Source organism: Myotis myotis, unplaced genomic scaffold (assembly GCF_014108235.1).
Source record: "Myotis myotis isolate mMyoMyo1 unplaced genomic scaffold, mMyoMyo1.p scaffold_m19_p_12, whole genome shotgun sequence".
NCBI classification, from domain to species: Eukaryota; Metazoa; Chordata; class Mammalia; order Chiroptera; family Vespertilionidae; genus Myotis; species Myotis myotis.
The window spans coordinates 21,308,216-21,325,046 of NW_023416316.1; the positions used below are offsets into that span (position 1 = coordinate 21,308,216).

Below are 16,831 nucleotides of genomic sequence, written 5' to 3' on the forward strand. Positions count from 1 at the left end.
ATTTGGGTTTACTTTGTTCTTATCTTAAAGATATAGCTTAAAGTAGAACCTTAGACCACTGAATTTGTACCTCATTGTTTTCTAAGAGAAGCATTTAAATCTATCATTTTCTTTCTAGTTTTTTAAAAATTAAAACGATATACCCTGACCATAACAAAATTAAACTAACAATCAGTTAAGAAAAAACTACCTGGAAAACCCCCATTGTAATTGAAAGTTAAATACACTCCAAAGAATTAAAAACATTTCCCAATTCATTACACTGGAACCAAACAAAGGCCGTAAGAAAAAAAAAAAGCCTACAGACCAATGCCACTCATGAAAACATAAGTGTCATGACCAAATTATTAGCAAATTGAATCCAGCAATACATAGAAAGAACTAGACAACAGGAGCAAGTGGGGGTTATTCCTAGGACACAAGGCTGGTTTAATAGTAAAGAAATTAAGCAAGCAAATTCGTAATAGTAACGGGCTATAAAGAAGTTACATGATAAAAAAGAAATAAAGCTGCCCCGACTGAAGCTGACATGACTGTGGGAACCCCACCACGTTGGAAGAGGGATTCTCAAGTTTGTTCTTTTGCATTTGTTGTTAGTGTACTTGAAATGCTAAAACTAAAAAACTGTCTTCAAACGTTTGATATTCTTCCTCTAGATAATTCACATGTTGTACATCCTGCTCATGTAGGTACCCTTTAAATGTGTTACGTAAATACAAATGTTCAGGCTGTCAGGCAGTAGTACCTCATAGATTCTGGAGACCAACTGCCAGCATTGGTATCTTGGCTGTGCCACTGAACTCTGTTATCACTGTGGGCAAGTTTAACTTCTCTGCTCAATTCAGTTTCCTCCATTACATAATCCTGACAACAGTACTGAGTCCACTGGGTCATTAATGGATTAAAAATGAAAATATGTGCATGTGAGAAAAGTGTCTAATGTATAGATAGAGCTCAATAAATATTACTCATATTATTGCGGATATATGAAATAATGTCCCCATCCCACTTAATGTCCTCCCTCTAATCAAAGAATGACAACATTACTTACAAAAATTTAATGTTTGAGGATTTTCATCAAAGAGCAAATGACAAAAATTAGGAAAGCAAACAAATAGATAATTTGTAGCAAAGGAAAGAAAATTAGTACACATGGCAACAATACTCACCCCACGGGTTATTTACACAATACTAGTTAAATAACAATGAAGTGCCATTTTATAACTAGTAAGTTATAAGTATTAAAATTAACAGCCTTGCTGACTAGGCTGTGGCCAACAGGTATACTATATTGTGACAGTGTAAACTGTTTTGGCAAATAATTTGCAATGCATTTGAGAGAAAATAAAAATTTTCTCATGTCTGTTCTATGTGATATTGGGCTTCCTGTAACTCAGCATTTACTAGTACTCCCCTAGCCTCCCACAGTAGTCAGGACTAATTCCAGATTCAATCCTTTTCAAGGTATCCCATAATATCAGTTACCTGAGTGCTATCTGACATCCTCACATATGTATAAAAATGAAGAATGAAAAATATTAAACCCATGACCAAGAAGTATCAGCATATATTAGGGAAAGGAAAAACAAAGGAATTAGAACTGAAATATGAAGGGATGTGGGATCAAAATAATATACCCAAGATCAGATGAGATCATGTCAGAGATTTCAAGATTCAGAGTTTGGAGACACTGGTGATAATATACCTATAGACACTAACAACTATTCTTAGGTTGTTTGTCAGCACAATCTTTTGAACTGGAGAGTAGAAGACACTAAGAAACAATCAAATTTTGAGTTCTTTTGGTTAAACAGATGGATCTAATTTACTTACAAATATCTTAGACTGAAGAAAAAGGTAAATTTTATTTGGTATGTTGGCTTCTACATTCACACCCAACAACAGATTGTTATTGATTAGATTGACAGAAGTATTGGGAGACTTCAGATAAACTTGCACCAGAGAGCAGCAAGCAACATACCTTTCTCCTAAACTCCTACAGAAATATTTATAAATTTTTTAAAAATGTACGCATGTACAGATCAATTACTGAGCATCTAGAAACATGATATTCAAACATCACAAAATGGGAAATAGGTCTTGATTTCTGTCATTTGAGTCTGAATCAGGGATCTAGCATTGTGTTCTCAAGAAACTAACCACAAATAACTCAGAATGTGCCTAACACCTTGCTCTGTGTTCCCGTTGTTGGTCCAGCTCCTTGCTTTTTTATTCTTCCTTACCTAATGACTTTATTAGCAATAGAAAATACATTAATATTATCTTAGGAATTAAACTAAAAGCTGATTATCAGCTATATTTATCCCATAATCTAATTTTACCTGTTTCTTTGTATTTTTGCTTTTACAAACGGAATTTCCCACCAAACAGGTATCTCAGGCTCCCTACTCTACAAGACTTGTGTAAGAAAAATAATTGATGACATGCATAAAATCACAATCACAGTAATTGGGCCATAGTTAAACTAAGAAAAGAGAAATCATATTCATTTATAAGTGATTATATAAGGGAAGAGAAAATATGGATCAAGTAATAAAAAACATTAAATCTTTATATAAACAAATGAGATAAATCCCAGGTTCTTTAAAAGTCTGTTTAAAAAGCAGGTCAAGGTGAAGAAGTAAATTCATACTTTAAACTTCCACATGTGATCACTTGGGTCCTTTTGCCTTGGCCTTGGTTTCCTTTGGGACCTTTCCATTCTGACACTGAGTAAATCTGGCTACTGTAGAAACACCATCCACAAACTTGGTTTTGAAAAGGACGTTTGCATTGTTGAACATACCTTCCTTTAGGGACACCACAATGAACTTAAGGGAAATAAAAAAAAGCATAAAAGATACTTTTTATTATATTCTTAAAGAAGTTTACTTTTTAAAACTAATGAGGTTAAATAATTATTTGGAGATATTTTGATTCTTGAAACTCACACCCTCTAATGTAGGTAGCAACTAGTTATAATATTAGACATCTAAGCTTATTCTAGCTTTTCATATTTGTTTTAAGAATCTCTTAATTTTACCTTGATGGCTTCATTATCCAGGTTTACATTTCCTGCTGCTTGACAGCTTGTTGGTCTTCTGTAGCTGACAACTACTTGTTGTTAGCTCTAAATGCCCTAGTGAAATATTTTAATACTACCAAGGTCTGAAGTTCCTACAGCATTCCCACGAGCTCAAATGGAACATTTATATTTGTATAATTAATAGGTACCAATTCACTGTTGTCTGCAAATAACTGCCATAATGAATAGTCTATGGTAACTATGGTAAGTGAAGACCCGAGTTGTATAATGCATGATCTATAAACCATATTTGGCAGCCCCAGTTCAACACAAACAAACGGTTCTTAACTTAAAGGGGCTGCCTCTACTGTCTAGCCAGGAGAAATAAAGAGTACCCTACCAAGTGCCACATGATGTTCTGATACCTAGGTATATATCTCTGAAACATGTTTGTTCTGACTGCACCTCTGGCAGCTATCTAGAAAAATAATTACATTTAAACCTAAATTAATTCCTAACTAGGAAAATATTAGATTCTCCTTCATGCTACAACAATTGTAATGTCTGACTTTTTCTTTAATAGGAGACCAAACTCAACTCTTTCATTCTAAACCCATCTGAATATTAATAAATATTTAAAGAAATATACAATGCTTTAGTATTCCTCAATTTTAAATATCTTATTAATGGTGACCACTACTAAAGAATAGTTTCAGAAAAACAAATACTAATACTCAGACTTTCTTTATCCTTTTTAAAAATGAAGACATTCTGTCTGGTTCTTACCTGAGAATGTGTGAAATGAGTACGCAGCATCTGCCCAATGTTCTGGGTGTGAGAAAGATCCAGGGCTGCATCGACCTCATCCAGGATGTAAATTGGAGCAGGTTTGAAGAGGAGCATGGACAATATTAATGACAAAGCCACCAATGACCTAAGAAAAGTGTACAGAAAGCTGTCAAAACTTGATTTTTACCACTTTTTACCAAAGAACTGAAGCAAATCTGCTATGCTCTTATTATGATGCCAGAAGCCAGTTCCAGCATGTCATAATTGCAAGAGTTTCATCGAAAGGTTGATGAAACTTGGGGACTCAGCAAGGGCTGAGTCACATATTTTGTCACCTGTTGGAAATGGCTAAAGGCATTTCCCTAAATCCTGAAAAGCAGCAGTTCTCAACCTGTGGGCTACAACCCCTTTGGGGGTCGAACGACCCTTTCACAGGGGTTGCCTAAGACCATCGGAAAACACATATAATACATAGTTTTTGTGATTAATCACTATGCTTTAATTATGTTCAATTTGTAACAATGAGATTGGGGGTCACCACAGTATGAGGAACTGTATTAAAGGGTCACGGCATTAGGAAGGTTGATAACCACTGCAAAAGGGATGACTGCTTGCTGCCAGACAGCTCAGGGTATCTTAATTTACATGTTATTGCCTCCTATTGGCCAAACACCTGAATAGCCGTAGGCAAATTCTTCCAATCTGACAATGGGCTCTGTAAATGAAACCTGACCCTTTGATGTGTATAGCTCTGCCTAGCCTCAGGACAATTTGTGTTAATAAAAAGCATGGGGTCCTGAGAGGAGGAGATCTTAGTTTCTTTAGCTAGGCTCCTCTGACCCCCAAATGCCTTTTAAAATTATGTTTCTTATTAAGGTATACACAGCCCTTCTCCAGATTGCTGAACCCTTCTAGATGCTGGAACAAGAACCCTGGCATTATGAAAAGTACAGATTTTAGCTAAGAGATAGCCACAGAAAAAAAGAACCTTAAGTTTCAAACTTCAACACTTGTATCAAAATGTCTTTCATTTTAAGCCTTTCATTTTTTCCTTTCCCCAGTGAGTTTTATTTTTAGAACAGGTTTACTGGTATATTCTTCTTTCCAAATAATTAGGATATCATATTCGGCACCTATCTTTAAGAAAACATACTAAGTGTTAATAGTTTATTTCCTTCCACAATTGCATTAGATGCCTAGGTAGCAGATGAGTGAGGGCTATGTACACTTGTTAAGTAACAGCTACTGTCTTGGTAACAGTGTAACTCGCTTAGGTGCCCTCTTTCAAACTTGTACTATGTATGCATACATGTGCACACACAAAGTCTATCCATTTTTTATTGGCACATTTGAGTACGTTGAACAGATTATGGCCCATTACTCTAAGTACTTCACAGTGCCAGAGGTTTAAGCAATCCTTATGGGATGGTTAATTCTGTCAACTTTATTGAATCACAGGATGCCCAGATGTCTGGCTAAACATCATTTCTGGATGAAATTAGCATTTGAATGGGAACTCAGTAAAGCAGTCTGCCCACCACAATGTGGGTGGACAGTAGTCAGTCCGCTGAGGGCCTGAATAGTAAAAAGGTAGAGGAAAGAATTCTTCCCTCCCTGCTGATTACTTGAGTTGGGACATGAATATTTCTGCCCTGGCTGCTCCTGGTTCTCAGGTCTTCACACTCAGACTGAAATACCACTGGCTTTCTTGGGTCTCTAGTTTGCAAACAGCAAACGGTGGGACTTCTCAGCCTCTACAATAAAATGAGCCAATTCCTTATAATAAATCTCTCTCTCTCTCTCTCTCTCTCTATATATATATATATATACACTCCTATTTAAAATTTGTTGTGACACCCACTCTTAGATTCTGCAGCTCTTTTAAAGTTCTCTTCTAGCTAACCATTCCCTTTAACTGGTAGCTATTTTCATTCTAATCTGGTATAAAGAACTGTAATAATTTGTATTTTAATACAAAATGTAATTATTCAACATTAGAAAATTACAAGAGAATGTGTAACACACTTTTTCTATAATATCAAATATCTCCTATATGCAGCACTAGAATGAACTGTCACTTTAATGCTTACTGTATTCCAATAGATATTTATTAAGAAACATGTGGGGAAAATGTGCACAAGCAGAGGGGGTCTAGGAGGTGAAATCAAAATGTCTAGCAAAGAAAATGAATGAATGGTACAATAAAAAACAAGTAACAGAGTGAAATGTGCCTCTATGGCAGGTAGCTGAGGTCATTCTAACAACCTAAAATTATTTTCCATTTGCTTCCTCTGTGCCAAATGTTTAAGGCATTGCGTTTTAGAAAAATAAAAAACCCACACCAGGGGTTAAACTACTTTGCTGAATATTGGTACTGTTACAAATAATTTTATCCTCATCTTAATTATGGAAATAATTTTTAGATCCTAATAAAATAAACATGCATTTTATATTATCCTCAAAATATTTTCTAGGACTTTGGCAAAAACAGATGACTAGGATCTAAACTGTGGAATTCAATTTTGGTTGACAGGCAATAGAAAAAAATTATGAATTTTATTAATGAAAAATAGGGCTTGCTATTTTAATAAAAACGACAAAGGATTTCATAAGGAAATTAACAGGTCTTTCTTAGTATTTTCTATGTACATAAGAGTAACATGGCATTCTGGGGCATGTGAGAATAATTCAAGGACTATGGACTATACCTCTTGCGGGAGAAATATTAATAACCAACCATCTTCAATTATGTAAACATTCAATCACAATTTTGTCTTAGGAAGTTTTAATTACTTGGTTCTCTGCAGGTAAGGAGTCAGGCCATATGACCGTATCAATTTCTCCTGGTACTGACTGACTGAATCACCAAGAAAGGCTGGGAGAAACTTCCCTGAACCCCATTCTTTTATGGAGGTCTCACTTTCTCTCAGGTACCGTTTTCCTTTCACCTCAGAACATCCTTAACCTGTACAGTTCTACCGGGATCAAATCCTTACGTTTCCATTTCTCTCATCACATTCTTTTTTTGTAATTTTTGGAAATGGCTAATGTAACTACTTACCTTTCTAATCTGCTAGCTTTATCACCTATCATTTCTAGGTCTGTTTCCACTGATTTTTTCTCTAGGGTATGAATCACATTTTTTCTTAATATCTGTCTAGTAATTTTTATTAGATGCTGCACACTTATTGTGTTGTTCAGAGTCTCAGTTTTGTTGTCTTTCTTTAAAGAGTGTTGGACCTTGTTCTGAGAACCAATTAAGTTACATGCAGCTCAGCTTTATTCTTCAAGGCCTGCAATGACCTTTGCTAAGGTGCATCTATCGTGGCCTTCACTTCAGGGATAATACAGACTTAATGCTAATCCTTGTTTCCTGAATTTAGTGAGACTACTGGGCTTTGTGTGGATTTCTCTCACTGCACCTGCATTCCAGAAATTGCTCCCAGGAAGAAAGCTGGGGTACATATTCTGGACTACTCATTTTCTACTATCTGAAAATAATTGTTTTTCATCTACTTTATCTAGGTTTCGAGTTCATTATTCTTACATTTTTGCCTACCATTTTAACTAAATGTTTTAACTAAAACGTTTTAGTCCAAGCATGTCAAACTCGCAGCTGGCAGGTAGTCTTACATAATAGGCTTCTTAAATTCTATACGCAAAGAGAGTTAAACACTACAAACTGAAATAAGTGGTAGACAATGAGATGATGGGCAATAATAAAATAAGAGTAATTAGTAATTATAATGAACCTAAGGGATTACTCACCTCTGACCACCACTAAGTTCAGTTAGGTTTTCTTTCCAAGTATTTCCTAAGGCAACCTTGAACTCCAGACCATCCAACACGGTTTGCCCCTCTGGTGGTGCAAGCATAGCATTAGCACCAGGCAAAAGAGTAGAAAAAATAGACCCAAAGTCCTTGTTCACCTGGGAAAAAAAGAAGATATTAAAATACGATAGTTTCCTAAAATATCAAATATTGACAGGTGTATATGTAACCCAACAATGCATTTTGCTGTTACTCTAACTAGGGTTGACAAATTATGGCCCATATGACAAATCTAGCAATACCCATTCAATTATGTATTTTCTATGGCTGCAAGCACTAAAACAATGTAGTCTAGTAGTTGCAACAGAGACTATTTGGCGCTCACACACATAAAAAATATTATATGTCCCTTTACAGAAAGTTTATTACCTGTTCTAACTTCCAGAGGGACCTAGAGGCTATACCTCAACTCTACTCTGAAGTTTTGGTAGTTTTGTGAGCTATCATACAGGAATCCTCAGACACATGACTGTACATAATAGGAGATTCAACTTGTGGTTAGAGAAGGAAACATAAAAGAAAATCTCTTTTTGCCATAAAATGTTCTCTTATAAAGCTTGTTTTCTGTTGAATGGTATGGTAAGATGGCCCTGTGGTTATCAGCTAACCTTAAAAGCCTAGGATGAGCAGGGTGGCTCTAGGAGAAAGAGGCCTGAAATCAAACCACCAGACCTGCTCCAAGTGTTGGATGGTTCTCTCTATGCTGCTTCTCATAGCCAACGAAGTTGGGGTGACAAAGGGTGGGCATAGCAGTCAAATTCAAGAGAAAGAGGCTAAAGAAGCTGTTTGGCTTATCTTCATCAAGGCACAGTAGGAGATTACAGAGATTTAGGGCCAATAGGGTAGCTTATAATTGGGTAATTTTTGTGCATACACACTTAATGATTTGAGAATTCGGCCATCTGTTCTCAAAGACATGACTAATAACCTTAGAGAGTTCAGACAAATTTGAGGGTGTATACACTCACACACACGGTCTTGACACCCAGGTTCTCTAGGGAAATCTCCAAATTCAAATAAAGGCAAATATATTTCTCATGAGTATTTTTAGTAATAAGGAAATCTTAGACACAGCAGTGCTCCTGAATGTAGATTTACTAAGATTGCATATTTTAAGAGCAACTATACACATGCTAAATAATAATCTACAGGGAAGTGGAAAAAATGAGAATCCTTGAAATCTTCCAAAGTTGTCATAAAACAAAAATGATAATTGGGATTTTTAAAGTAAAGAGTCCAGTAAAAGAGAATATCAAACTTCCTTGTTTACTGCCCAGTTGTTAAAGAATAAGGGTGATAGTAGTTAGGCATAAAAGGCAGTTTTAACTTGGGTACTAATTTAGAAAAAAAACCACCCCGTTTTTCTACCTTTTGGCTATATGATCTTTGTAGGCTATTGCATTTTTGTAAGCTCTGGTTTCTTCATGTATTAAGTAGGGATAATAACTGCCAAAGTTATGGAATTGTTTTAAGATAATTCATTTAAAATTAACAGTTAATTTTTAATACGTGTTAATAATACTTATTAATTTGTAAGTGGTAAGGAATGTGCAAATCTTACTATGGAAACATTCTTAGAGCTAACATTTGACCTCTGAGTTTGGGCAAGAAGAACAAGGGAGGGTAGAATTGAAGGAGCCCAGGGAGAGCTTTCCAACAATCAGATTCCCGATGAGAAAATAATACTGCTCCAATCTCGAGCAGAGGGTGCGCGGGCAGTATCTGAGGTTTCTTCCAAATATAAGAGCCTGTGATCTCATGGGAAGGAAATAGGACAAATAGTGTCCCCTTTAACAGGGTAATAAAGAATTAGGAAATATTATAATCTAGGAACCAGAGAAGTAGACTAAGAGAGAATGATGGGATGACACACACTTACCTTTGCAAATTGGTAGTCAAGTCCTTTAGGACAAAATGCCTGAGGTCTATGAGGTTTTAATTTAGTATGCGCAATACCTCCTCCAAACACAAACCAGCCATTTCCAATTCAACTTAGAGTATAACCTATTGCCAGTATTCTTCATCTTTGCCTCACATAGAATAAATGATACTAGTTTTGGTTCAAATACCTTTTGCCAAGCAATGTTCAGGGCTTGGTTTTTCTTCTGGTCAAGGTCTTCTATAGTTGCAAGTATTTTGGATTTGTCATTTTCTACAATTCTCTTCTTCTTCATCAAGTCATTATACTAATAAGATAAAAAAAACACATACTTTTTGGAAAAACAAAATTTTCTATTTCTATTCTAGAATTCAGTCAGGAATAAAGAGCTTTCATTATTTTGTATACATTATATTATGTACGCTCTTATTTACCAAAAAGATATAGTGTATTAATAGTTATATTTACTTTCCAATAGTTACATTTACTTTCCTTATAATTGGTATAAATTATATCACCTATATGTAAAATTTAGTTATTATAGATGAGAATTTGTAGGACAAGCACCTAAAATATTTTGACTCCACTAATATTCCCTTTCTAATATTCTAGAAGCCAAGACATAAAGAAAAATATGTCATATGTAAACTCAAAAGTAGCCCTGCATGCTTTCTCTTTAAGGTTAATCTCAGCAGTGACACAAAATTTCACTTCTTCACCATGATATACAAATGCTACATCATCTGGCCTTTATTTATCTCTTTTTGATCTCACACTTTTCCCCAGGCAGGCTGTAGCCATATGGTCTTTCTTCAGGTCCTTGAACATACACCAGGTGTACTGGTTAATAATGGGGATTTTGTAATCACAGAAAACACAAAAATTTTAAGAGAAACATCAAAAGTGCTTTACTCAAAGTAATGTCCATTGCTAGCTCCATATTTCCCCCATCTTTCAGGTAATTTGTGGATACTGTCCCAATAGAACTTTTCTTGTTTCGAGGCAAACCATTCAGAGACCTAATTTTCCACTTCTTCGTATATTTTGAAGTGCTGCTCAGAAAGTGCGTGTGCCATCGATGGGAACAAGTGGTAATCTAAGGAGCAAGGTCTGGTAAATACCTTGTGGGTTAATACTTCCCAGGCAAGGTCTTTTAAGGTGTCTTTAACTGGTTTTGAAGTGTGTGATGGGGGTGTGTCATCATGAAGCAAAATTCTTTGTCGTGTCTTCTGGCACATTCTGGTCATTTTACAATCAAAGCGTGGTTCAAATTGATTATTTGTTGTTGGTAGCCATCAGTATTAACAGTTTCACATCATAATACACCACACCTTCCTGATCCCACCAACCACAGAGCATTGTCTTCTTTCCGAAGCGATTTGGCCTTGCAGTCGATGTTGATGGTTGACCTGGATCAACCCATGATTTTGTGCTTTGGGGATTCTCTAAATAAATCCACTTTTCATCTCCAGTCACAATTCGATGCAAAAAGACTTTCTTTTGTGCCGTTGAAGCACCGTTTTACTGATGACTTTTCGGTTTTCCATTTGTCTTTCATTCAGTTGATGTGGCACCCATTTTCCTTCCTTTAAAATCTTTCCCATTGCTTGTAAACGATCGGAAATTGTTTGCTGAGCAACGTTTAATCTTTCTGCAAGTTGTTTTTGAGTTTGGCACCCATCTTCATCCAATAATGCTTGTAATTGTTGGTCTTCAAACTTTTTCGGTTGACCTGGACATTCTTTGTCTTTCACATCGAAATGATCCCTTTTAAAGCATTTAAACCAGCGTTCACAAGTATCTTGAGATGGAGCATGTTCACCATAAGCTTCCTGAAGTATTCAATAACTTTCAGCAGCACTTTTCTTCAAAATAATGAATTAAAACTTCCCGCAAATGCTTTTTTTGGGCACGAAATTTGACATTTTTAAATGTAAAAATATCTGATGTTAACACCTTCAGAAAATGTGACATAGCAGTTTTAAAGCTTGCTGCCAATACGACAAAATAGCATACATATCAAATCACATATACACTGAGTGGCCAGATTATTATGACCACCCCATCAGTACAATGAAGTGAATTAGTTATGCAAATAATAAAAATAATAAAACCTTGGGAGTATTTGCTTAGGAAGTTTTCAATATTCAGTATTTTTGGAAGTGTTAATGAAGTACTGATGGGGTGGTCATAATAATCTGGCCACTCAGTGTATATCAACATATGTGTAACTCCATCTAGTGAAAAAAGTCTGCATTATTAACCGGTATACCTGGTAAACTCACTGTAACCTGATCTCTCTTCCTGAACATTTTTCCTCTACATCTGACCTAATTGGTGCCTCAAATTTCAGCTCAACATCACATCTTCACTGGCCTTTCCTGGTTAATGGATAAATTTTCTGGAAAAAAATTTGAGGTAGGCTGGCTGCAAAGGGATAATTATACCATGAGTAACAGAACTTCCTAAAAAGCCTCACATTTCAAGGCCCTTAAAAGCTCCAGCCAGTCCTGCTAGCACCTGGATGCTCCTCTTCTTTATGGCCAAACTCCTCAAACCTCTTTCCATGTTTTTATCTTATTCCTTGCATAATTCCATGTAGTAGTTTCTTATGTAGACAGACACATTACACCAACAAAAGGCCATCTGTTGACCAATAATAGAGCTTTCCTCTCTGGAAAGGAGATGGAAGTTGATGAATTCTTTTAAAAAATATTAGACCCAGTAATCATTATCTAATAAAAGCGAACATGTTTCATGATGTTCCGCAGCACAAGTTCAGGCTGACAGTTTACTTCCCCAGTACATTGCAAAGCTTTAATGGAGAAATGAAAACCAGCAGGAACATTTTATAGAAATCACAACATGCACATTATTAGCCTGTTTGTATGTCAACAGTTTTGTGGTGTTGTTATTAAACTCATTAGAGCAAAATTTCTTAAAAGTAATTGAGCTCATCCTAAGTATTATCAGTTTTACAGAGCTCTCATTAACTCCATCATACAAATTCAAATGAAATTTTGTAGAATTAAAGAAGGTATAGGGCATAATATAAAATTACTCTGACTGCTAGTCAAGAATAGGGCTTGCTTTCCCCTCTGGATTTTCCTAGGGACATGGCTGACTATAAATGTTTTGTCAGAGTAGGGGAGATGGATAACATTATAGAGCAACTGAAAGCATTACATAGCAAATGCTGCTGGAATTACAGATTAGGAAAACATTGGTTACATATATAACAGTTTTAATCTCTATTTATATAATGTTTCCAGTATACACTGGAGATTGGTAAGGAGGCAGTATACCTTATTTTTCTTAGCCTCTCAAGGTAAGTGAAACAAATGGTAATAGCAATGTGAAGCATTAACATGATCTGAAAGTATTTTTATTTATACCAAGAATAAGAGTAGAACATATTTATGACAAAAGGGCAAAGCCAGCAGAAAAGTCATTCAAGGTACAACAGAACGTATGAACAAAAGGTATTGCAAAAAGAATGAAATAAGAAAACAAAGAACTGAAAAGGGAGAAAAAGGAAACCAGGGAAAAAGCAAGTACCAAAGACATGAAGCAAAAGTTTGACCCTAATAACCACCTCAGAGGTTATACAAAGCCATTGAGGCTACAATGCTATTCATGTTCTAACATTGCCAGCCATAAGAAAATGACTTACCCGCTCTTCCGCTTCTGTTAGTACATTCATAGCTCTCATGTTGACATTTCTTCCTAGTTTTTCCTTCATTTCTTGCAACTTCTGAAGTCTCTGACCAGCTTCTTTTGGGTTATTAGTTTTGAAATCATAGGCACTATTGGGTAGTCCAAAGAGGTGTTTCTCTGCATTAATCCAGTCATAATCTTTCAACATTTTGGATACCTAGTCACATGATGAGAAGGATCTATCATTGTGTATAAAGCTACATTTAAATATTTACTAATTTTAAATCAAACACTTTGGAGGACAACACCACAATGACTCACTTGAAAAAATGAGGTTTACTGTTGACAGTGAACCAACCTATAATAAGTATGAGTATTTTTACCTGGAAGCCAGGCCCAAGAAATTAGGAAGTTTTTTTTAAAAAATATAATCTATTACTTAAGCATGATAATAAAGCCAACTCACAGAAATTTTTATAATGTATATGTATGTAAAACATTTCCATTGGAATGAAATGTAAATCAGATGAGGCTTCTTAGATTTTACCAAATTCAATCATTGCTTCAAAAAAAAAAAAGACAACAACCACCTGTAGCCCAACTGGTGTGGAATCAGTGGTTGAGTGTCAACACATGAACCAGGAGGTCACAATTCAATTCCCAGTCAGGGGGCATGCAGGAGGCAGCCAATCAATGATTCTCTCTCCCTTTCTCTTTCTATCTGAAATCAATAAAAACATATGGAAAAATGTAGTGTTTAAGGTTAGTTTTGACTAACAGAATAATATTTATCAATTTGTTTCTTTCTTAATTCCCTGGGTATGGTCTCATCTTCATCTCTAGGCTGTCTTCCCTACTGATACATAAACTCTATGAAGGCATTCTGTGTACATGTTGCTCATCCTTTTATCTAGCATCTGATACTAGCTGGTAATAAATATTTGATAAACCATGTATTTCAAAGGATCATTGACTTTTCAGCAGTTCCACTTTCAGGTACCTTTCTTAACCACCTTAACTGTAAATAAAATTCCCTACCAGTCACCAATACTAGCGTTTTTAATGACCAAAAAGGCTAATGGGAAGTCAATACTAATAAAATATTAGGATATTATGATGTGGCTATAAAAAAACTTTTTTAGACAGAACCTAGACACAGAACCTAGAGACAGAAGAACTTCGCTGGAGAGAACATGGCAAAAGATACTGGACAGAAACTGGAGACAGAACCTAGAGACAGAACCTGGATAGAACATGGCAAGAGAACCTGACTAGAACCTGGTGACTGAACCTGGCTGGAGAACCTACAGAACCTGGCAATAGAACCAGGCAAGAGAACCCAACCATGCTGATCCACTGAAAAAAAAAAAAAAAAAAAAAAAGGAAAACATGACTCAAGTATATGTTGTCTACAAGAGACCTACCTCAGAACTAAAGATTCATATATACATATACTGAAAGTATAGAGATGGAAAAATATTTTCCATGCAAATGGGAATAATGGGGCGGGGGCGTGGCAAGACTCATGTAATACTTTAAAGAATAAAGAATTTAAATAAAAAAAAAAAACTTTTTTAAAACCAAGTAATTAACCTAAATATGGCTCTTTCAGGGGGTGGAGAGACTGTTTTGTATACTGTGATCTTTTTGAAGTTAAATCTGTTGTACATTTATGATGCTAAAAAAAATTTAAAGGCACCAAACTGTTACATACTCGTAAGAAAACTCAATAAGTAAATTATTTAGAATAATGGATGCAGCCCATTAACCAAGCAATGAATTTCTCCAAAAGCGTGTATTTTCCTTAGGATACCTAAAACTAAGTGACCAAAAACAAAACAAAAAAACCTGAGATAGCCCAGCCGGTGTGGCTCAGTGGTTGAGTGTTGACCTATGAACCAGGATGTCAGGGTTTGATTCCTGGTCAGGGCACATGCATGGGCTGTTGGTTTGATCCACAGTAGGGGGTATGCAGGGTACAGCCAACCAATGATTCTCTTACTGATGTTCCTATCTCTCTATCCGATATCAATTAAAATACATTAAAAACCAAACAAACCTAAACCCGAGATAATATAAAAAAGACAACTGTTTGGTAAAACGTCAGATTTCAGATGAGGATGCAAAAATTGATTATATTGATCCTTAGAAAGACATCCAGAAGCCAATTAAGTTCAGAAGTTGCCTGTATGTACATTTCTGTGAGTCTTTAAATCCAATGTGAAATAAGGTAAAGAATATGTATTATTACTACCAACACATTAGTAATAGTTCTATGAATACTGGGGAGGAAAAACCAGTCATTTGTATGGGAGACCATTAAATATGTGGTAAAAACACCTTGTAGATTGGTATGAATACCTGGAATTAAATATAAAAACATTTGTGCCATTGGTAAAAATGCACATCGCTGAGCAGTTAACGTAGTTTTAAAGCTTCAAAATTATGTTACACAGTAGTTCTGCCATTTATACTTAGTTCTTCATCCAGAAGTTTATTGGAATATCTCAATAACCCAGAAGCAAAAATATGACTAAGGGTAATAATGAATACAAACATACCTTTGCAGCAGCATCTTCAGCTTCCCGTTTATGTTTGCTGATGTTGTGGTCCAGTTCCTTAATTTTAAGCTGAGACTCATTGTTTTGTTCCTTATGCTTTGCCACTTCTGCATATTTAGCTTTAATTACATTGTCCTGGGCTGTTATCACTTCTTTTTGCTTGGTCATCTCTTCTTGAGCTTTATTTAATGATTCCTGAAACCAATAATTAGACGATATATAGCAAGGATATAGGAGATATTTTTAGTTCACTAAAAGATCATCTAACAGCCTTCTGGGTAAGATAGCAATGTGACTACAGGCAGTAGTCACATACCCTCTATATATTATATCCCATTAAAATGACTAATAAAACTTATACATAGAAAACTGCGATTTCCACTAGGAAAAAAAAGAGATGAGATGCAGTGATTATGCTGGAGGCAACAAAGTTTTTGCTGAATATAATGTAGTTAGCATTAATTGGGGCCAGGAGAGACTATTGGAATCTGACCAGTGAGATTTCTCGAAAAAGTAGCAATTCTGGGTAGTTAATAAGGTAATCTGATAAACTCCCAAATGACACTTATCAGGAGGAGCAAAAAACAAGGGTAGAAATAAGGTAGGCTGGGATCTGTTCATTTTCCCTTCTGTAGATGTAAGCCACATTACCTTTATCAGTAACAACGGAAGGTCACTGTTTGGTTCTAGAACAGGGGTCAAAACAGGGAAATGGAAGAAAAAGGAACTTTTTTGAAGAACTAGATCTGTGGCACAAAGGAAAACTTCCTGGTCTGACTTCTATCCCCCAACCTCAAAGTGGTCATTACACCTGGAATTTAGTCTACCACCAATGCTTCTCCGTAGATCTTAACTCACACAAATACCTACAGACAAAAAAACCTAGGTCAACTTGTATTTGGGTGATGGAAAACAAATAGGACAACCTGCTCTCTAAAAGACTCAGGAAGAACAACCTGATTAAAAGTGAATGTAATAATTTTTTTAAGCATGCTCATAAGGAAACAATGTAATTTTGAACAATAAAGAATACTTGACATTATGATTAGGTTACTGAATATGCCCAAAATGCTTTTGCAGAAGGAAGAT

At 35.6% G+C, this 16,831-nt stretch overlaps 1 protein-coding gene across 3 annotated transcripts in view; it reads right to left on the reverse strand.

Moving 5' to 3' along the window:
• Positions 1-1,043: 1,043 nt before the first annotated feature.
• Positions 1,044-16,831, reverse strand: part of SMC2 (structural maintenance of chromosomes 2) — a 53,745-nt gene continuing 37,957 nt past the window's right edge. For all 3 annotated transcript variants that reach the window (XM_036330163.1, XM_036330162.1, XM_036330164.1), the window contains 6 exons: positions 15,743-15,937; positions 13,198-13,398; positions 9,715-9,831; positions 7,583-7,743; positions 3,812-3,959; positions 1,044-2,831 (listed from right to left, as the gene is read on the reverse strand). In XM_036330163.1, the coding sequence (XP_036186056.1) occupies positions 2,673-2,831; positions 3,812-3,959; positions 7,583-7,743; positions 9,715-9,831; positions 13,198-13,398; positions 15,743-15,937 (981 nt within the window). In that variant the 3' untranslated portion in view covers positions 1,044-2,672. The remainder of the gene's footprint in view (positions 2,832-3,811; positions 3,960-7,582; positions 7,744-9,714; positions 9,832-13,197; positions 13,399-15,742; positions 15,938-16,831) is intronic.